This window comes from Adiantum capillus-veneris, chromosome 11, assembly GCF_014529385.1.
Source record: "Adiantum capillus-veneris isolate H3 chromosome 11, ASM1452938v2, whole genome shotgun sequence".
Classification (NCBI taxonomy): Eukaryota; Viridiplantae; Streptophyta; class Polypodiopsida; order Polypodiales; family Pteridaceae; genus Adiantum; species Adiantum capillus-veneris.
The window spans coordinates 75,133,285-75,156,664 of NC_140941.1; the positions used below are offsets into that span (position 1 = coordinate 75,133,285).

Genomic DNA, 23,380 nt, shown 5'->3' on the forward strand with positions numbered 1-23,380 from the left:
TAACAACTTTGGCTTCATCATCATTGCCCACCCCCTAGTTGAACATCTATGTTCAACCACACACAGGCTTATTGGACTAAAAGTTGCAACTCCAAACACACACTTTGTACACCACCAAAACACCTAGCATATGTACAAAGAGTGGCACCTGCTACCCGCCTCCTTTTCTCATGCAGGTTTCCCAACCCCCTGCTTTACAGCATGGTCACCACTTGGGTCAAGCACCGGGTATTGTTTTCCTCCATTCACCCATAATATCTTTGCATAGTGTCACACAAAGGCATAAAACCAACCACACACCCAAATTGCCAACAACATACCTTTACCACATGCACCCATTGGCACACCCCTCACTTCAAACACAACATCACCAAGCACACCAAATAGAGCACCAATGTGATCGCCATCCAAAGACATACTTTCACCATCACTCGCATTGAACATGCCTAACCCGCTCTCCCAAACATATAAAGCGAGATCCTCCTCAAGCAAATCATGTACCTGCTCAACAGCCCAATGAAGAGCTGCACTTATCAGCATATCCTTCAACCACCACTTACAAACCTCTGTGGAAAGCTTGAACATAGCCTCGGAATCCGCATCACTTGTTATAGCATGCACTTGTTCCATGGGAAGCTCTTCCTTCTTTGGCTCCACATTGGCCTTCTCACCTATCATGCGCTAAATTCCAACATGTTTGAGCTATTCTTTGTTGATTGGCCCTTCAATGTTGATTTAGCACCACCTGCTTATCGGCTCCAACCACCTTCTCTTCAAGCACCTCCTGTATCACTGCATCATGTTCTACCAAGGAAGATAGAAACTCATTTTCTATCGCATTATCCTTTTCTTCCTCCGCAGGCAAGGTTTCTCCACCCCTCCTGGAAAAACCCTCTATCTGCTACATTACCATGGCATATTCCACTGCCACCTTCATCAATAGGGCCTTTATCATGGCACCAAACATCACCTTTACTTTCATATCATCAAGTGTAGGCCTAGACTACTCCATTTGGTTTTCATCAAGCATCTCATCTTACACTTCATCCTGCTCCTTGCACACATTCACTGCTTCTCCACTCATATGCAAGAGGTCAAACTCATCATACCTAGATTGATACGACTCGGTTTCCCAACTTGTGTCGGCATCCATAGAGCTTCTATCACTCTGCTCAACTTCTTCTTTCATCTCTAGCTTGGGAAGTTCCTCTAGCTTCACAGCTTTGATCTCATCTGCAACCCGCACTCTTCTTTGACCTTTACGACACTTCTATGGAGCTTTAACAGCCACACTTGATCTTGGTAGCACATCCTTTGCCTGATCTAGAAGCACCTGCACTTCCTCCACAACTGGAGCCACCCTAGCTAGCATCCTTGGCATAGGAACCATCATGTCTCTCTATAACCAAAGAGCCCTTGGTTCTTCTTGCACATGCATTTCCATTTGCACCATTATCATTGCACTTGGCAAATTCTGTCTAGCTTTGCACTTCTTTAGAATCTTTTTGGTCCACTCTTTTTCTAAAGCTATTGCTTCGTCATATGACATCGGGCCATCTATTTCAACCTTGTTGCTCACTTCTTCATGCAGGCAATCCATGACTTACTCAGTTTTAAAAAACCGGCATTGTTTGTAGTAGTCACCTTGATTAGCTTTCCCCAAAGGATTTTGAACTCCCATATGAATGCTTGAAAATCCGTTGCCAAGCCTACTTCAATCTGTCTAGTTTTCTCCTCACCACGTCCAGCTGCGCATTCGCGACATATCTGCTTTGAAAAGCCGCCTCTAGGGCTTCACAATCCACCTTTTCTTCTTCACGGAGTCCATCAAACCATAGCCTTGCTTTATCACGAACCAGGAGTGGGAACACCTGTACCATGCCTTCTTCTCTTGCTAAACCACTTTTCAACAAAAACAATCCGTAATCTTGAAGCCAGGTTTCAACACTCTTGACCTCAGTGATAATGGCAAAACCCATCCATGCCATCTCTAGCAGCACTTGCTCTTCAAAGGCCTTCAACTAGGAGCATCAGAGGCTCCTTCGTGGGGGCATCAGAAGATGGATGGGGGAATGGGAGAACACACCTGGCACACAAAAAATTGCCTCTCTATAGTCGAGGGCATACACAGCACCACAATCCACCAGAGGTCACCTTTGAAACTCTCGACACACGCTAGCAGGTCATTGCCCGCACACACACACCAACACACAAATGCGCACAACATAGCTACCCACACATTTCCTAGCTTGTTTCAAGCCACAACCCACTGTTGCACACAAAACCACTCTTTCACTTCCATTCCACACACAAAAGGAGGGCCCAAGGGGCTTACACTTCCACACCAGCAACACACACACAAGCAAAATAGTAGAGAAGGGGGCAGAGGGGAAACGACACAAGAGAAACACCATGGAAGCTTCATCATTGCTCACCTTTGTACAAGAAGCCCACCCAAGAACTCACCCACACACTCTATGGCTCTTTGCAGGCTCCTAAAAAATTCTTGGGCAAAAGCCTCTAGGAAAAAAGCTTACATGGAAAAAAGCATTAAAAATGTCTTATGTAGGGGCTTCCTTCAACTTTGGGAAAGGGGCCTCTGATTGGCTCATTTGTCACCTTAATTTGGTAGCTTTCCGGGGAGTGCACTAGCGATGTTGCTAGTGCCCCTTGCATTTGGTAGTTTTTTACTTTTTTCCACTTCATTTCCTCTTCTCTCTCTCCCTCACTTACCACTTTACCCCTTCGAATTGACCCTTTTAACTGGCCTTTGACTCCACCTGTTGGGTCACACTTGGACTTCCAAATTGGCTTTGATCTTGCCTTGAATTCCCCGCTACATAACCCTCTTGTGAACCCGTGCTATGACCAAGTTTGATTGGCCTTTAAGTCCCCTTTTTCTCACCATCCTTATGAATATAGTATTCTCTCTCTCTCTCTCTCTCTCTCTCTCTCTCTCTCTCTCTCTCTCTCTCTCTCTCTCTCTCTCTCTCTCTCTCTCTCCTCATAGCTCATCCCCTACCCCGGGCACATGACCACTAGCGACCTTGCTAGTGGTGCCTCGCCTTCCCACTTCAAAAGTGCCAACTCTTGACAACATGAGATCGGGCCCTTATAGGACGCCACATGAGCACTCCACCCAAATGCCTACAACATCTCTCATTGGCCAAAACCTCCGCCCCACCTCCCATTAGGTTTTCATCCACCAAAATCCGCAAATCACGCCACGCTCAGTCCCAAGGGTGCTCCCTAAGGCCACGCCATAGCTGACCACTAAGAGAGGTACTCCCTCTCTCTCTCTCTCTTGCACACTACTTGGGGGCTCACAGCCCAAGCCATATAGGCTCCGGCTGGCTCCAAACTTTGCATATGGGGCAATGCGGCTGTGGTGGCTGCTGGTGAACCGCGTCCCTTGGGTTGAAAAGCCTTCCCCCAATATGCCAGAAAAAATCTCCTTTTTCTCCTTGCCTTCAAGGATTTGCTACTTGGTGCTCATAAATCCCATGCCCAAGCCGCAACATTTGGTCGAAAGCCATCATTGCTGACTCCAACCTCCTTTGGCCTTGCCACACTTTGACTCCCCTGAGCTCACAAACTGAGGCCACAAAAGAACAAAAAAAGAATTTGATGTCGCACCACCGGCAATTGATGCCAATTTCTAGCAGTCGTATCTTGCTGATCAGGAATCTGATTGACAAGCAGTTGACTCCTACAAACTTCATATGTCATGTACTACCTTTTTGAAATTGGTTGAGGCCCAAAAAATATCCAAATAGCATGCCTTTCCATGCAATTAACTCGGTCCATAACTGGTCCCCCGAAAAATCTCAAATGGCCATAACTTGCACTCCAAAGCTCCGATCCGTAATCCGAAAAGACTGGCATGGTCCACAACAGAAGCACTTCAATCCTATTCACTCATATTTGCTCCGGCCATTTGTTCCCAACTGCCTTGTCCGTCGGGGATCTGCAACACCTTCCATCTTTGGACTACCATCTTTGGACTGGCATAACTTTCACACTAGGGCTCTGTTTGAGGAGCCGTCTAGACCAGCTTGGACAACATCTCAAACTCTACATTCCGAGGCATCAACACCTTGGACACTTGGACCATCCACTTCAATTTCCCATTTTGGAGCCTCCTTGGCCTAAAAATCCGCATCAAGCATACATCTCCACTAGCCCTTTCTTTCCCAAGTCTTCCACATTGGCTTCTGCACTTTGTCATGTACCTACTAGCACACACAGCTTGGCATAGAGCACTTTCCTACACAGACCAACTTTGGCTACATCATCATTGCCCACCCCCTAGTTGAACATCTATGTTCAACCACACACAGGCTTATTAAACTAAAAACTTGCAATTTCAAACACACACTTTGTACACCACTAAAACACCTAGCATATGTACAAAGATTGGCACCTGCTACCCGTCTCCTTTTGTCATGCAGGTTTCAACCCCTTGCTTTACAACATGGTCACCATTCGAGTCAAGCACCTGGTACTGTTGCGCCCCCTCCTTGTAGGGATTGAATATTTGACTTTTTGACACCTCAAGCCCCTCATGCATAGGCCCAATTCCCATCACAAGCTTGGCCCTTAAGCACTTTAAACTTGGACTGGGTTCTCACCTCAAGTGCAACCCTAGCATCTCAAGCACCTCAAGCATCTCAAGCACCTCAATCATCAAGCACCTCAAGCACCTCACTCATCAAGCATGACAAGCAAGACTAGCACCTCGAGCTAGGTCGGGTTCCCGCCTCAAGCTCAACCCTAGCTTACCTAAGGTCAAAGTACTTTTACCCACATTATTGGAGGTTTTCAATGAAGCTAACCCTAAGGTATTATGCTCCTCCATTCACCTGTAATATCTTTGCATAGTGTCACACCAAGGCATATAACCAACCACACACCCAAATTTCCAACAGCATACCTTTACCACTCCATGCACCCATTCATTAGGACGAGAATGGGGTCTAGGAGGGCCTCTTTAATTGGCAGTTTAAGGAAGTCAAACCTTTAGTATTAAGAAAGTAATGAAAGGATAGTTTTTGAATTCAAGTAGGAAAAACGGCTAGTTTATTTGAATTTAAAGTTTCCCCCCCCAAAATAGAATTTAAAATCTAGCTAGTAAAACCATATCATGTAGCATATCTATGGAAAGAGCTCCACCCGTAGATTGCGGATCTATGATCTTCGCTCAAATTGGAGATCATATGTGGGAGTTATGGAAGGCCAAAACTGATAAACTTTTTCACCTCCTTTTTGGGGGGAAAAGTGCATCCTTTGACCACTCTTACACATCTCTTACACACCCACCATTCTTGCACACATGGCACACACCTGTTTGTTAAAATGTTAATCACCTCCATAAGCTCATGGCAAATAAAGAGGTTCTCCTACACCCCATCCTCTTTCTAATGGGCACACCCCTCACTTCAAACACAACATCACCAAGCACACCAAATAAAGCACCATCGTGCTCGCCATCTAAAGACATACTTTCAGCATCACTTGCATCAAACATGCCTGACCCGCTCTCCCAAACATATTAAAGCGAGATCCTCCTCAAGCAAATATTGTACCTGCTCAACAGCCCACTACACAACTGCACTTATCAGCATATCCTTCAACAACCACTCACAAACCTCCTTGGAAAGCTTGGACACAACCTCGGAATCCTCATGTGACTTGTTATAGCATGCACCTGTTGCATGGGAAGCTCTTCCTTCTTTGGCTCCACACTGGCCTTCTCACCTATCATGCGCTCAATTCCAGCATGTTTGAACTCTTCTTTGTTGATTGGCCCTTCAATGTTGATTTAGCACCACCTGCTTATCGGCTCCAACCACCTTCTCTTCAAGCACCTCCTGTACCACTGCATCATGTTCTACCAAGGAAGATAGAAACTCATTTTCTATCACATTATCCTTTTCTTCCTTCGTAGGCAAGGTTTCTCCGCCCCTCCTGGAAAAACCCTGTATCCTTTGCATTACCATGGCATACTCCACCGCCACCTTCATCAATAGAGTCATTAGCATGGCACCACACATCACCTTTACTTGCATATCATCACCTATAGGCCTAGACTACTCCACTTGGTCTTCATCAAGCATCTTGGCTTGCACTTCATCTTGCTCCTTGTCCACATTCACTGCTTCTCCACTCACATGCAAGAGGTCAAACTCATCATACCTCCATTGAGATGACTCGATTTCCCAACTCATGTCGGCATCCATAGAGTTGTTATCACTCTGCTCAACTTCTTCTTCCATCTCCAGCTTGGGAAGTTCCTCTAGCTTCACGGATTTGACCTCATCTGCAAACCGCACTCTTTAATCTTTACCACACTTCAATGGAGCTTCAACAACCACACTTGATCTTGGTAGCACATCCTTTGCCCGATCTGGAACCACCTGCACTTCCTCCACAATTGGAGATGTTCTAGTTGGAATCCTTGGCATAGGAACCATCATGTCTCTTTATGACCAAAGCCTGCCCTTGGTTCTTCTTGCACGGGCATTTCCATTTACACCATTATCACCGCACTTGGCAAATCCCGTCTAGCTTCTAGGGAAGTGACTCGGATGGGGCACAGAGACTCTTTGGGGTTTTCAATCTCAAGATGTGAACCTTAACAAGCAATCACATCAACTCAACAAGCAAACCAACACTCAATGATCAGGGAAATTTGCATATGCCCTTTCTCACCGCTCTAGGTCATCACGCCATTTTAGCACTTGAATGGACTCAAAATGCAACAAAACTTTAGCAGGAGGTCTAGGACACGTAGGGGCACTATCCTACCAACTCTGGTTGCAATCCGACAAGGTACCAAAATTACAATTCATCATGAAAAAGGACCTGAAAGCAACAGATCGGTCTATAAAGGTTTCCTTATAGTCTAGGGACACTCTCTTATGTTGAAAACGACTAAAAATAGTGATTTAAGCACTCAAATCTACAATTAAGACTCACTAATGCGTAGTCGAAAACCACAACAAAATTGACAATTCTTGCACTTAATTAAAAGAGCATGGAAAGAGGAACAAAGTTTTGGAATTGAAAACGGATTACCCAATCATTAGAAAAGCTGATTACAAGTTGGAGCAACTGCGTAGCTTGAGCGTACGTTTTCAAGGCTTCTTTCTTCCTCTCAAAGATAAGCCTCCTTTCACATTAAAGTTATTGACCTTTATACCTAGGGATTTCTAAATAGCCAGTGGCCAATTCACATGGACCTTTACAATTGTCAAGAAATTGACCTGCTACTCTAGAATCAGGATTTACACAAAGTATCACTACACTAGCTCCGCAAAATAATAAGAGTACACATGTGGTGTCCGGCTACATGTATGGCGAGGTGGGTGCTCGTTCAATCATTTCAGATCCTCCGGTATGTGCCACAATAGTTTTGTTAAGCATCAAAACACACAGTCAGACACCATATCTTCACTTTCATCCTTAGTTTGCATATCGTTGGATCCATCACTTGGTTGTGCATCAAATGTGAGAATTTTCATTTCTGTCCCATCCAGTTCACGCAAGGTGTATGTTGCATTTCCATGCACATGCTTAACAACATAAGGACGAAATCATCTCTTTGTAAGCTTCCTTATTGTAGAGTGCCGGTTTTCAAGACTACTATCATACACCAACACCCAATCACCTTCTTCAATAGCTTTTGGTCTCAGTCTATTTCTCTTGTCAAATCTGTCTTTGTTTTTCAGCCTTGCATCCTTTAGTCGAGCTTTTGCAAGCTCAATGTATTTAGGCTAAAATTTTGTGCCTACATCATCTCCCTCAACAATCATGTCCTGAAAATGGACTACATAACCAAGTTTTGCAATGTAGATACAAAGAAAGATTCTTCTTGATCAAGAGCATCAACAAGTGTGAATGAACTACCCCATGTGCAAGATCCACAATCTTTCGAAGTCACTTAATTGGATGAGCGGCATTGTTGGCACATGTGACAATATTGACGCGAATGACAAGAGGAATGAACAAAGCACGATGAGATACTATTCTTGGTTTCACCACAATCAAAGTGCTACACATGGACATATGAGATACAATAAAGATTAGATTTTACTAAGGCATTAGTTATCAAGGTTAAATAAGCCCTCAAGGACTTAGATTCCCAATCTCTTGTACTATTATAGAGTCCCATACACATTAGTGCCTCTCATAAAGAGAGTTGTTTCACTCCATATATACATAGGGTTTCAGTTATGCAATGTCTTGTTGCCTTGCCCAAAGATTTTAAAGTTTCTCTCTTCATTGTATCTCCTACCTATGCATACTAATTGACTTTAGATGAAAACAACTTTTAGCATAGTTGTTATTTGAAATACAATTTAAACACTTCAAACTAGATATTCCAATCCTCGATGCATTTTTTTCTTGTTCTTTAATATGTTGTTGCTCTATGTACGTAGCCCATAGAAGTGCTTGATGTTCCATCTTGGGATCAATACAAGTTTCTCCTTTCAAACCATATCGATGAAAAATGCTTAAGAAAGGCTACTACGAGACAAAATTCAATGTGGTAATTGGTAGCAATAGACGATGTTGAAATTATAAAGCTAATGTTTGAGCAATCAAGTTTCCTTTAAATAATTGGAAAGGTTAATTTCTTTGAATAATGCCAAACTGTGTTGGTACTTTTCTCAAGAGCTCCTTTAACCTTGAATGAGTATAAAGAAAGAAAACTATACCAAGATCTTCGGTGCTTTGGATCAGAGTGCACTAACTATGTCCAACAATAAGGCAATATGTCTAATTGCATCAAGATCGCAGCAACATATACACATTATCATTGTGGGTGAAAACAAAACGATGGTGATTCTTTCTTAACCAATGAAGGAACATGCTAAACATAAATGCAAATGTGGAGATCAGTAGTAATACGTCGTGGAATTTAAATTCAAGATGGAGCTATCATCATCTTCTTTGTGGCCTACTTCAAACAGTGAGCACTTAGAAAAACAATGTAAATCCATTTGTATGACAGTGTAATGTGTGGCACTCTTTCTTGAGGAGTTTCCAATATCAAGAATAGATGCATTACAAATGTGTAGGTGTAGGAATTTATTACCAATGAGTGGGTGTAGGAACTTATTGACTTTACCAAGCTAATGCCACTTCTCTACTCAAATTCGTCTTTCTACGGCACCCTCCTTGGATCAAACACCTCAAACAAGCAAATCTCTTAAATAATTCAAGTGCTTGACTTGCTTGGAAATCTCAAAATCTTAGAGCAGTTACATACCGCATTCCACTTTGAGTGCTTGCACAAAGCCGGTTCAATTTTGAAGTGGCGGGTGGCCCTTGTTAGGTAACGTTACACATTGCCAAATTAAAATAATGGATGGCTTAACCTGGGATTGGCCAAGAGCTTATGGCGTATTTGGGTGCTATCAAACCCCCTTCCAAAAGGAGCATGATTTTGGTGCTGACATGGGAGCCATCTGGGAAACTGAAGTGCACACGAAATGGCACTGTGTACACCATGCGCCGTTCAAAACAGTCGTGGCTACTTCTGATTGGCGTTCAACAGGGAAATAGCGGGCAGGGCTGGTGTCTGTAACCAGCCTTAGTTACATGAGGGATGCAAAAAATGACCAGGTTGTTGATATCCACAAGGAATCGAGTCTATTGTCCCATTTCAAAATCAAAACAAAGAGTCAATCTTTACTACTTGATCTGTGAGTAAGAAATAATTTGATATATGTCAAGAAACTACCCTCCAAAAACAGAGAGAACTAATTTTAGCCAATCTAAAGTCACACCACAGCTCAAGGTGCATTATCTCAAGTCGTAAAAGTTTGCAATTGCTCTGTCAACCTGGATGAAGGCGTCTCTAATACAAGGAGATTCCAAAATAACACAAAAACTGACTAAAAAACATACAAAAGCCTTAAACCGAAGCGAATTGAGGCTCCATACATAGGACTATAGTTACATGGACAAAAAATTAAACAGAACAAAAATGGGCCTTGAAAGTGCTAGAACAAGCAAGCAAACCTTCTCTTGAGCTTGCAACTTAATCCTTCATTTCTAGAGTAGACTAAAGTTGAAGTTTCTTTAGTATATTTCATCATCAGGAATGACCGGTATCAAGAATTTGAGAGGATCACTCTCTGCATCTTTGATTTCTGGCCTCCGGGTGACTTTCTCAGGCACAAGAACAAGAGGTATAATAGAATCTTTATCAATGACACCATCCAGTATTCCAAACTCCACTGCCTCCAGGGGTGACAAGTAGCGATCTTGATCAATATCTTCCTCAATCTGTTCATAAGTACGGCCAGTTATTTGTGACAGAATGCGTGCGATATTGGTCTTGTGGTGCATAATTTCTTTTGCCTGGATTTCCACATCAATAGCTTGACCACTGGCACCACCCATAGGCTGATGTAACATGATTCGTGAATTGGGCATTGCCAGACGCTTTCCTTTTGACCCTGAAGCTAACAGTATCGCTGCTGTTGATGCAGCAAAGCCAAAAGCTATGGTGGAAACAGGAGCGCGGCAAAGCTGAATAGCATCAAAAACACCCATCGCAGCACTGCATGCCATGAAAATTATGCCAGTTACAAAAAACAAAATCAGCAATGTCTCTTTTCTCCGATTTTCTGCACATTAAAAGAACTTTCATATTGATAGAAACTTCTTAAAGAAGTTTCCCAATTCAGCTTACATTTAGAACCTTTAGCAAGTAAATAACTTGTCTAGTGCATACAGCAAGGACAATCAAACAGAAGCTAAAACAAAAGATCATGGTAAATTTGAAAATTCCTGTACAATCAAAATCATAATTAAACGCTATTAAGCACCTCAAGATTAGCATACCAAGCAAGCTCTGTATGAGCCTTGAAGGGGTTGTCTTTGCAATGTTAGGTGCCATCTTTAGCAAAAAGCTCTAGAAAGCTTTCAAAAGGTGATCACTGGATATGATACAAAAGCAAAACGACAATCAACATGCTTTGCACAATCACCACATAATTGAGCGTCTCCATTCAATAAACTGGAATAAAATGCTTTCAAACTACTCAGTTTTATGTGTGTCACTATTTCCAGAAATAATAAGCAAACTTTGACATATGTCTGCCCATTCACAAGCTATGCCAGGGTGGCCCTCGTTGGTGACAGTTGAAACATAAACATTCAAATATCGCCTTCCAATAGACAGAAGCAGTAGATGTCTCTCTGCACACCTGAGCAGCTGGCCAAGGTGGATGTTGCCATTCTCTCTCCCCATGGGCGTGCTAACACAGACAGAACACTGCCTCTTCTGAAATGCTGCCCAAGAGAACTCCTTGACCCTCTTCCCGTGTGGACCCTGGATCTGAGAGCCTTGCGCTCTAATATCATATCAAAGTCATGCATGCAGCAGAAGAGCGCATGCAAGAGAAAAAGAATGAGATCTTCATAACCAACCGACTCCAGCAGTGAATTAGATGATTTTCAGAATAGGGCAGGGCTCTCTTATGTACACCCCAAATGAATTTGCCCGACTCACTTTAACACCCCAGATTGGTAAACAATACCTAAAAATGACAAATTATTAACTGAACGCAAATTTGGGCATTCACTTGAGATGCATAACTTTATCAAGAAGATTGAGAGAGTGAATAAAACGAAGTCGACATAAGAGCACAAGTAACATATTGGAATGGTCATTTCCAAGTCTCTGTTCCCGTTCTCATTCCAACTTGCCATTCCAAATCCCCATTCCATGTTTCAGACGTGAGTATCCGAAACAGAGAATGGCATTTCATGCGCCGTTCCGCTTTCCCATTACGTAGAAGCACGGTTAACAACACCCAGAGGAGGATTGATGGAAGTGGAACCTGATGCACTTGATGCATGAACTGTGGTAGTCAGCAAAACAGTCATAGGAGCCATGCGGAGAGGCATCATTGTAGTCACCATAGTATGTGTCAAGGGATTAGTAAGCGAGAGAGTACCAAACAAAGTAAGATCGAAGGCCAAGCAGAGGAGTCTCCTCTCATAGAAGAAGGAACACGTTGAGTGTTGCCCTGAACAGTGTTCTGATGAGACAGCCATACATACCCACTAATGGGGAATTTGTTCAAAGACGAGGATCATAGTTGGTGCGACAAGTAGGATGGGCAAGAGGAGATGTATCACCAGCAAGTCACCTAACAAGGCAATAAGACAGAACAACACAAGCACAAACTGGACTGAAATCAGCAAATACTTGAAACAGTGGAGCGCAATTCCCCACTCAGATGCATTGGCCCCTAGCGTAGGCGCCCCTTGCAGTGCTTGTAATCGGCAAGCCACTGGCGAGGCGGTGAATCAACAACAAACACACGATTGAGGTTGAAAACTGTAACACTAAAAAGAACCCTAGAGACGAGACATGCTCTCTAGCCGCAATGGCCCCTAAGTCAAACGCATTGCTTCTTTTTATATTGATGATCACAGATACAACTGCCAAAGTCGAGTCGGCAATCTTGCAACCATGCAATGATCTGCCACACTAGACCCCCTAGGCCTCCTTATAAGGCAAGCATGCCCAAAAGCAAAAGCTATCACCCAAAAGCTGTAGCACCCTTAAAAAGTCAATGCTTTCAATAACAGGCTGAAAAGCAGCGCACGGGTCCAATTGCCACATCAGCACTTATGGATCACTCCCTAATCTGCTCCTGGGAGATTCTAGAGCTACCACCGGACAGGAAGCTCCTACGACTGCTAATAGATGGCTGCCCAAAAATGCAGATCTAGGATGCCCAAAAATACTAGGGCTGCCCTCTCTGCATGCTGCCCATGCCAAGCAAAAACGCTAGGGCAAGCTGCCTGCTGCCCTCTGGTGCACTCAAGGGAGGTGCCCCCCTCTAGGGATGAATTGCAATTACCAATACCTAAGCCCCCCCCTCCCCGGCTCACCTGTATACCTCTCCTAGGAGGCTGCCCAACCAGACTCCCAGCCCTCACGACCATGAAAAGGGGCAAAAATAGGGAATGATAGGGTAATGGGCATGTGAGCAACATAGTGCACTTGGGGAAAATACCTAGGGCAACAGGAGCCTGTATGGCCATGGAACCAAGCCAAAACCCAAGGCTAAACATGGCTATACACAACCCGAAATGAGAGAACCTCCTCACACTGGCCCGGCACAGCCACAAAACAGCCCTCACTCCCTAACACCTACCCCTGGGAGAAACTGAGATTGATTGGACGAATCTAGAGAGATGCCTGAACTCTAACACCTCCTCTCAACTCCTGGAAAGGAAACGAACCAAGAAGCTGGAGTAAGCCATCTGCAATTGTAAAAGAGAGGGTTTTGAGGACGAGGATGTTTGCTACAGAATTCCAAGGTCGAGTAGTACCTGGCCAGTATGCCATCCAACCACTACCCCCAAAAGACATCCGAGAAGTAAAATGTTGTCCCTTGAAAATAAATCCAACTCTGACAAGAATCTCCTCAACTCAACCGACTCACAAGTCGCACAACCAGCATCTGCATAAGGTGCTGCTGCTAACCGCTCCAAGAGAATGTATAAAAACTGAGCGTAAAGGCATAAAATACTGGTATCCAGATCATTACCCAACGCTCAGTGCTCCACCCCCAAGGAAAGAGTCGGAAACATGACCTCCGGTCATATACCACATGCGAGAATCTCCAAGCTGCTACGGTAAGTCCAAAGAATGGGACAACCAAAGCTACTAAGAATCAACTATGCGATGAAGAAGAACCAAAGAATTGCATCAACCACCATATACAATGATGAGCTGCAAACTATATTTGAAGAAACTTTATCGGAACGAGGAGTGAGAATTGCTTACTAATCTTCATCTATCTAGAAAACCGCCAGAGAAGATGTCACCCCACTCTCAAAGTGAATCGGGAACCAACATCCAACAGAAAGGAACACACATCAATACTGAGATTGTAGCTAATACTGCAAGATCAAGAGACCCTGCATCCAAGCTCTGCAAGAGAAGAACAAGGTGCTATAGAAAGCCACCAAATAGACTCTCAATCCTGTCTGCTACACATGGAACCACCAAAACTGAAAAGTAGTGCCGGAAACTAACTCCCAAGCTGGAGTGGGGGATGGTTACACCAGAGGGTGGAGTATTCGAGACTCCCGAACCAATGCTTCATTTGCAAGTAGATGAGCCACTTAGCGAAGGCCTGTCCTCAAGGGAGATCTCGACCCACAGCACATGCGCAGCCTCCCAAGGCTGAGCATACCCAGCAAACAAGTACCCAGGACACACATGCTGGTACCTCGACAGAGGCCAGCAATCAGCCAGCAAATGGCTGGTAGCAAGTGCCCAGCCGCCGTCGACGACAGGGACGGGCTCGCCACACTGCCAACACTGGTGGCCGACCTCCTGCAACCCGACAACATTTGGGTTCCGACGGGCCCATTTTTGTCACAAGACGGGCACCACGTGCCAATAGAAACTGAAAGAGAGAGAGCGAGAGCACACGCGACACCAAGGGTGAAATTCCACCCCAGAGAGTATTGGCCCCAAAGCGCCCCTTTCGGTATTTCTTTATATTGCATCAACATAGTACAAGCCGTTACTCCATCCTTTGCACCTTCGTCCAGAAGCATGTGTCAGAGAATGAGCCCTATCCTGATATTTAAAGGCCCTTGGCAATTAAAAGCAGTTTACATGAAAATCTTTAAACTCAAAGTGCTCAAAAGCTGCCAGCATAAATCACGGAAATCCATACAATTGCCACGTCAACCGTCAGCGCAAAACGCGAAAATCCATACATTCTGCCACGTCATCATCTCAACGCAAAATCCGGGTTTTCCATACAGTTCTGCCATGTCATCAACTCTCCACGTTGTCTTCTGTGTGTGAGTGTCCAGCTTTATTTTAATGCCTTTATGTCACTTGGGCCCCATCGAACGAGGTCCCATATGTTGGTGGGAACTTCAACTTCTTCTGCTTCTTAGGGTTTAGGCCCCTCAGTCAGGATGTGCATAGTGGCTCCGTTCTTCAGTGGCTTGACACATCAGTAGTTTGTGGCATCCCCCCTTCTTGAAAGAAAGTAATCGTCCGCGATTACAACATATCTGCAAGAGACCTCAAGTTAGCTCAAAAACTTCCGAGGGTCATTCCGAGGAACAATCAGTTTGCTCTTTTTGTTTAAGGAGTTGGCTTCTCCTTTCGTCTAGATCGGAACTCTTGATATTCCAACGTAGTAAAATTAGCCATCACACTCAAACGGCAACGGAATATTCAGTGGTTGGCACATCACAATGCAACACAAATGCTCACATATGTATGTTACAAGACATAGAAACATAAAGTCACCGATGAAAACTCCTCCTCCATAATCTAACAAGGTCTGGGCCGAGAGATATTCAACAACTCTCTCATCACTCCTCCCGCATAACCTAAAAAAGGTCCGGGCCGGGAGATATAGAGGCCTTTTACAACCAAACGTCCCCCCAGACCGCAGCCTACGTCGTTTGGAGGTGCTGAGAGTAACCACTGCTCAAACTACTTAATACTCCTGCATAACCATCCAGGTCCGAGTCAGGAGTAACAACAACAATATTTTTCAAGCATACAACCAAACGCTCCCTAGACGTCCCGTCTGCGTCGTTCGAAGGTTTTCTAGCATACAACAAAACGCTCCCCAGACATCCCGTCTGCGTCGTTCCAAGGTTCAAACAATACCAAAACAGCATTTCTCACTACTCCACCCACGAGTAAAAAATCACCAATCATTGAAACCAGTATTAAACCAAAGTCAAACATTTCAAATCGGCACCAAGACAGGTTCAAAACAGATACCATCCATTTCAAACAAATTCCAAACAGGATCACCAAACAAGTTTCAAACAGAACTCAAACTTAAAAAGCAATCTCGACATCAGTCGAGCTCCAAGAGTTGAGTGACTTTCCATTCTGAAACCTGCACCAAAAATTAGGGTTAGGTTCCTTCCATAAGGTCATAGCCGACCGCAGCATGATCCACAAACTCTTGAATAGTCGAAACAAGCCTCGACAAGCAATGTTCCTGTGGCGGTGATGGTAGTCCCAAGACCTGGCAATCACACTAGACCTCCAAGCTTTTTAACTTGAAAAGAGACACCTACTGAGAGATGTCGCAAAATTTCAAGTTAGAATTTGCTAAGGTTTCCATGGCAAGCATTTCAGGATACCCCAATCTGCCAAAAGTTGCACTCCGAAGGAAGATGCCAGAAATCATATACCTTCGGGCAAAAAAATTCTTGAAAGCTTGCGAAGTCCTAGGAGTGTGCGGCTTGGTAGCTATAGTCATCAACCTCTATATGGCACTGTCTTTGAGAAAAAAAAACAGCAGCTCAGCAGAGTGGTGTAAGTCTAACACCTCCTCTTAGCACCCGATGCTGAACAAACCGCATGAAGCCGAATTTGTGAGGCAAATGATGAAGTTGTCTGCTGCGATGTCCACTGCAGGACAATACTCCGGCAAACTCCGTGAGTGTAGCAACAGTCGAGGGTGTCACGACCGCCAAGAAATCTCCATGGTAAAGTGCAGTCACGAGCAGTGTAGCAAACTATTGTACTCCGCCGATACAAGGTGAATCGAGGAAAGCTAGACTAAACAGTCTGCAGTATAGAAGCTACCGTAAACTGCAGCAGTCACCAAGAGACCGCACGGACCACCACCGGATAGTGTCTTGTCAGTAGGTAGGGTAATCCAAGATGAGGGGAAAGCTAGACTCAATAGTCTGCGCTGTGAAGATCCTCGAGAAGAGGAAAGGCCAGACTAATCTGTATGTGCCGTCTTGCCTGTATCTCCTGCCTTCAATCCTTCGGTGTCAACCAAAACAGAATCCATGCCAACAACGCCACCAAACCGCAACTCAATGTGGCTCTCAATGTGAAAGAGCTGGGAATGGCCTACTACCTAGGTTGGGGGATAAGTCTGCTGTAAGGTTACCGAGGGTGAGTGTAAGCAACTCTGAAGGTAGCAATCCAAATGATCAGGAGTGTAAAAGAGCAGCTGCACTACCATCCAAGCCAAGCTCTGGGTGACTCCGAATGTAGTCGCGGGATGCCTAATCTCCCGCATCTCACGGGTAAACCCTCCAAGAGAGTTCAAAGAACTAAAGTCCCACTTCAGTTTGTAGATCCAAGCAATGAACCTGTCCAAGAAGAGATCCAAGATCCTCTCCCTAAGTCAATGTAGATGCTCATGTGTAAGCAAGAGATCTGACGTGTCGAGGTCAAGTGGTAAGTCATGAGCATGGCCATATCTACTGTGAACTCCTCTGATGAGTGCATAAGTGTGTCCAAACCACGTCACCACCCCCTCTGGATCGTGCAACCGCCGAATGATGGCTGGAATGAATGGATCTCCCAAGGATCATATGCCCGTAGATGATCAAGCCGATGTCGAAGATACCGTGTACTACAGCAGCCACTGAGAGACCGCATGGACCACCACCAGATGGTGTCCTGGCAGGAGGTAACTTCATCCTCTGTGAAAAAACTCAAACCATGTGGCTGCAGTCCACCCAAAAACGCAATTGCGAGGTGATGAAAACGCTGCTGTCCAGCGATTTTCAGTGTTCCCGTCCGCTCCTGGTATGGTCTGGAGCGGTGCAGAGGAGTATGGGAAGGGTGGTGAATCACTCTCACTGCCCCAGATGGGCTGAAAACAGAGAAAACAGCAAGGGGTAATTGCTGAAATCTGATGAAGACGAAGAGGATACTCACCGGCAATGCACCAGATGCAAAGCAAGGTAGGTGGTGGCGAGATCCAGGGTCCAAAAGCTATGCGGACGACTTTTGCTGCACTTTTTGGCACCAAAAACCTTCTGTTGCTGAAGAAACAAAGGCTTGATGGGTACCCTAGGTGCCCAGCAACTTGTGGAAGGTGTCAATGTTGGAATTAGGGTTGCAGAGAAACACACACAGCTTGGAGAAGACGAAGGAAGCTCAAGGCACACAATAGAGAGTATGTTACTTAGTGTGCCATGGAAAGATAGACAGCCCTAGAGTGATGGGCATATATACAATGCACAGGGGAAAAAACCTCCTAAAGAGGGAAAAAATGCCCGCGCGGTCCTAGTGTGTTCACACACATCACTACCACATGTATATGGTAACAAATCCCCTCTGGAGTGATGCGGTGAACGAGAGCTGGCACATGAGTAAAGGGAAGTGCCATGCCCTGAGGACAGGATCAATCCACAAAGGGGAGTAAGCCCAAAGCTTTGCGGAAAGCTTCAAGCTTCTCACGAGACAATGCCTTTGTGAAAAGATCTGCAAGATTGTCCTGTGCTGGCACATAAGCCAAGCTGATCTCTCCTGCTGAGAGCCTCTCCCTGACATAGTGCTAATGCACCTCAATGTGCTTTGTGCGAGCATGAAAAACTGGGTTCCTCGCAACTGCCAATGCGCTCTGACTGTCAGTGTAGATAGTGTTGGCAGTGTCCTGTTCAACACCCAAATCAACCATAAGGCGTCTGAGCCATACACACTCAACCGTAGCTGTGAAGACTGCCCTGTACTCAGCCTCACAACTCGAAGTGGCCACAGTAGGTTGCTTCTTGCTCAACCATGATATACATGAACTGCCAAGCATGAAACAAAAACCACTTGTGGACACTCGCGTGTCAAAACAACCAGCCCAATCTGAGTCCGAAAAAGCATGTAAGTCTGGCGGCAATGATCCCCCCTTGGGATAAAACAAGCCAAGATGTAAAGTGCCACTAAGGTAGCGGAAAATCCTCTTGACAGCCTGCCAATGCTTAGACCCTGGGCTATGCATAAATCTGTTGACCTGTGAGACTGCAAACTGAATATCCGGCCTCGTGTTGCATACATAAATGAGACAGCCAACAACAGTTTGGTAAAGAGTGACATCAACAGGATCACTAGCATAATGTAGACTCAACTTCAAACCTGTTTCCATGGGAGTGGCAATAGAATTGCAATCCTCAAGTCCAAACTTACATAGCAATGTCTCTATGTAACTTTTTTGACACAAGGCAATACCACCATCACACTGCTTAAACTATATACCCAAATAATGATGCAACAGCCCCAAATCTTTCATCTTGAAAGTAGCATTCAAATCAGCCTTAAATTCAGCAATATGTCTCTCATTTGGTCCAGTGATCAGCAAATCATCAACATAAAGAACCACAATGAGAAGTACATCACCCTCACGCTTTACATACAATGTGCTTTCTGTTGGACTGTTACGAAAACCTTGTTTGACCAAATGACTGTCAGCTTTCTCATACCAAGCACGAGGAGATTGCTTCAACCCATACAAAACCTTGTTACATTTGCACACTTTGTCCTCTTGTCCTTTTATGACAAAACCGCGAGGCTTCGTTACATAAACTTCCTCAAATATGTCACCATTCAAGAAAGCAGTAACAATGTCTGATTGATGTACATCCCAACCAAAATGAGCTACCAATGCACATAGCAAACGCACAGTAGTCATACGACAAGTGGGAGCAAAAGTCTCTTCATAATCTATGCCTTTTTGTTGTGCATAACCCTTTGCAACAAGTCGAGCCTTATGGCGATCGATCTCACCATCCGGCTTGCGTTTCAACTTGTAAACCCACTTCGTACCAATAGCCTTTTTGCTAGGAGACAAATCACATAAAGTCCATGTGTCATTTTCTATAAGTGCATCATATTCTGGCAACCATCCAATTTTCTGAATTTTGTGCTTCATCAAAAGTCAGAGGCTCCTCAACATCATGTAAGCTAGACACAGCCAAAGCATAACAATCTGATGCATAAGATGCATGGCGAGAGCCTGAACGAGTACGACTAGACAAAGGTGCATCCAATTTACTGTCACGCAAAGTGTGCACCAGCCATTTTGGCATACCTCTAGCCTGCTCATTTTCAGCCCTTTCCTCATCAAGTACATCATGTACATCTACATCAGTAATAGGCTGATCTAGAATATTTTCAGAAACCCCCATAGGCTGTACATTTGTCTCATTGGAACTTACATTCGTATTTCCACCACTAAAAAGAGGCAACAAAGTGTCATAAATGTCCTGTGAGCTTACATTACTGTCTCTAGTACATGACAGCAAGGGCTGAACAGAATCTTCCACAAACACTACATCCCGAGAAACCAGAATACGTTTTGTTTGCGGATGATACAACCTGTAACCTTTGCTTTCAGCACTAACCAACAAAAATACATTTGACAGCCTTATCATCCAATTTTCTGCGCTGCACTTGTGGCACCAAAGCATATGCCAAACAGCCAAAAACACGCATGTGCTCAATAGAAGGTTTTCTATCATGCCATGCTTCATATGGAGTAATAGACTGCAAAGCTTTCGTAGGACACCTGTTAAGTACATAAGTGGCACACATAATGGCCTCAAGCCAAAAAGAATGCGGCAAAGCTTGACTTTTGACCATACATCGTGCCATTTCCGTCAGTGACATGTTTTTCCTCTCAGCAACACCATTTTGCTGAGGTGTATAAGGCACTGTACATTGGTGGTTTATCCCACGACTAGCCAGAAATGCATTAAATTCATGAGACATATACTCCCCCCCTCGATCGGAACGGAGGGTGTCCATAGTACATTTCGAGACATTTTCAGCCATAGCCAGAAATTGTTTGAAGCACATAAAAACTTTGGACTTCGCTTTAAGCGGAAATACCCATGCATGCCTGGAGTAATCATCAATGAAAGTCACGAACTACAGGTAATTGCCCAAGGGCGGAGTTTGCATGGGCCCACAAACATCACTATGCACAAGCTGCAACCTGCATGTGGCCCGAACTGAACCAACCTTTGGAAATTTAGAACGTTGCATCTTACCCAAAATACAGCCTTCACAAACATGTTTGACAGGTGCTTCAAGAGGCGGCAAAGAAGCAACCATATCAGATTTTTGCAAACGCAGCAAACTGGCAAAATTCAGATGACCAAAACGTGCATGCCAATGTTTTGCATCTGAAACAGCCCTTGAATCTGCAACAACATTTGCAAAATTTTGTCCACACTTGTCATACAAAGTGAGCTTATACAGCCCACGGCACAAAAGCCCAGATGCAACAATTTCATCACCAAAACTGAGATCATGAACTGTACATCTGTCATCCACAAATTTGACTACAAGTCCAAGCCTAGCAAGTGCGGATACAGACAAGAGATTCTTATTGATCTCAGGTACATAAAGTGCATCAACAAGTGTGAAAGAACTGCCATTAGCAGCAGTGAGCACAATCTTTCCAACTCCTTGAACTGGATAAAAGACGTTGTTGGCACAAGTGACTGAATTCCCATGAGGAACTGACTCGAGAGAGGTAAACAATTCACGATGTGAGGTAATGTGCTTTGTAGCGCTAAAAGCCCATTCTGCATCAACGTCAGCAACACAATCTCCTTTCACAGAAGACTCAACAATGGCTGCATTTGTAGTGGAACCAGCATTTGCAGTGGAACCACCCTCTTTCTTCTTAGCCTCTTTGGCCTTCAACTTAGGACATGACTTGATCAAGTGATCATTGGCTTTACAATAATGGCAACGCATCTTCTTTTTGCCCTTATCACCAGAATTGCCAGACGAAGTACTACTAGCAGAAGCATTAGGAACAGAATTTATACTCGCAGCAAAACCATAAGAAGTGGCTGCATTACTGTTACCACCCTTTCTTTGAGAAGCAATAAAAGCCTGTTCAACTGCACGTTGCCTAGTCCAGTTTTTTCTGAAAAGTGACTCTTGCAACAGCAATGTGCATAATACATCAAACTTGACAACTTCAAGATTTCCTTGGGTCATCAGTCTCCAAGTACTAGCAAAAGTCTGGTAAGAATCTGGTAAGGCATCAAGAACAGTCTGCACAAGGGAACTGTCTGAAATGACTTCACCTGCAGAAATAAGTTGCTCATTGATATCCTTGACACAAGCAAGGAAAGTGTCCATGTCATCTTCCTCATGCATAATCTTCGACCCCAGCTCTTTACGCAGCAAAGCAATTTTAGCCTCATTGCGGCTTGCATAAAGACCTGCTAAAATATCCCAAGCCTGTTTTGCTGATTTTACTGAACGGATGTGAGGAACAATGGTGCGCTTCACAGACAACGCAATCAATGCATGAGCCTGCGCATCCTTAACATTCCAACGAGCTTGTTCTGCCGTAGGCAAAACAACTCTTACAACTGCAATCCTTGCAGCAAGACCTGCAACATCCTCAACATCGCCTACATCCTCAAACCAGGACGTACATCAATGCCCTGCACAATGTTCCAGACACCTTTTGACACAAGAACATGTTGCATCATATAAGCCCACATAGGGTAGCTGTCCCCATCCACCCTTTCCTCAGCAACAAACATCTTGAACACATCTGTGTTGTTGTTGTCAGCCATGGTAAATGCTGCACCTGATGTGAAAACTGCCCGAAAATAGGAGAAACGGAGCGGGAACAACCTGTGCTATATAGCACAAACCGCAGAAGACTATAAGGCACCTGTTATGCAGAAAACGGCACTGACAAAAATTCTGCACAAAATGACGAAATAGCCTGTGCAGTACTGCCTGTAGTGGAAACGGAAGCCGAAATGAGCCCAAATCAAAATTCTGAGCAGACCAAGCTCTTCGGGCTATCCCAAAATATTTGTCGACCTTCGAACGCTCGCCAAAGCTCACTGAAATCGGAGAAAGTGAGCAAGCGTGTGCTGGAGCAACTGGCGACTAAGCCCGAGAAGACGTGACCTACTCTGATACCAATTGTTGGAATTAGGGTTGCAGAGAAACACACTCAGCTTGGAGAAGACGAAGGAAGCTCAAGGCACACAATAGAGAGTATGTTACTTAGTGTGCAATGGAAAGATAGATAACCCTAGAGTGATGGGCGTATATACAATGCACGGGGGAAAAAACCTCCTAAAGAGGGGAAAAATGCCCCGGCGGTCCTAGTGTGTTCACACACATCACTACCACATGTATATGGCAACAGTCAACGACACAAAGTGACCGATAAAACCACCAAAAATGGGGTCAAAAACGTTGATGAAGGTCAAAAACATAAATCGATCTCGAGGGGTTTTCCGTGACAAAGATGTCCAGAAATGGTAGCGCTAGCAAGGAAATCAGCAGATCTAATATTTCTTGCAAAAATGTAGGTTGAGCTGATCCCTTGGGAGGAGAACCTTTGCAGGTGATGAAGCGTTGGTCCCATGGAGAGCATGAAGCTGCTGATACCATGTGAATTGGCATCTGATACCATGTGCCTTGGCGACTAATACCATGTGAGTGTGCACGTTTGCGGAAGCGTGAGAGAGAGAGAGAGAGAGAGAGAGAGAGAGAGAGAGAGAGAGAGAGAGAGAGAGAGACGCAAAGTATGGTAAAGAGGGGGGCGATCAGCCCCCCATG

General features: G+C 44.5%; 1 protein-coding gene across 1 annotated transcript in view; it reads right to left on the reverse strand.

The window, feature by feature from the left end:
- Positions 1–9,887: 9,887 nt before the first annotated feature.
- Positions 9,888–23,380, reverse strand: part of LOC147447452 (ATP-dependent Clp protease proteolytic subunit 4, chloroplastic-like) — a 40,208-nt gene continuing 26,715 nt past the window's right edge. Inside the window, exon 2 of the mRNA XM_086523244.1 lies at positions 9,888–10,573. Coding sequence (XP_086379370.1) covers positions 10,090–10,573 — 484 coding nt within the window. The 3' untranslated portion in view covers positions 9,888–10,089. The remainder of the gene's footprint in view (positions 10,574–23,380) is intronic.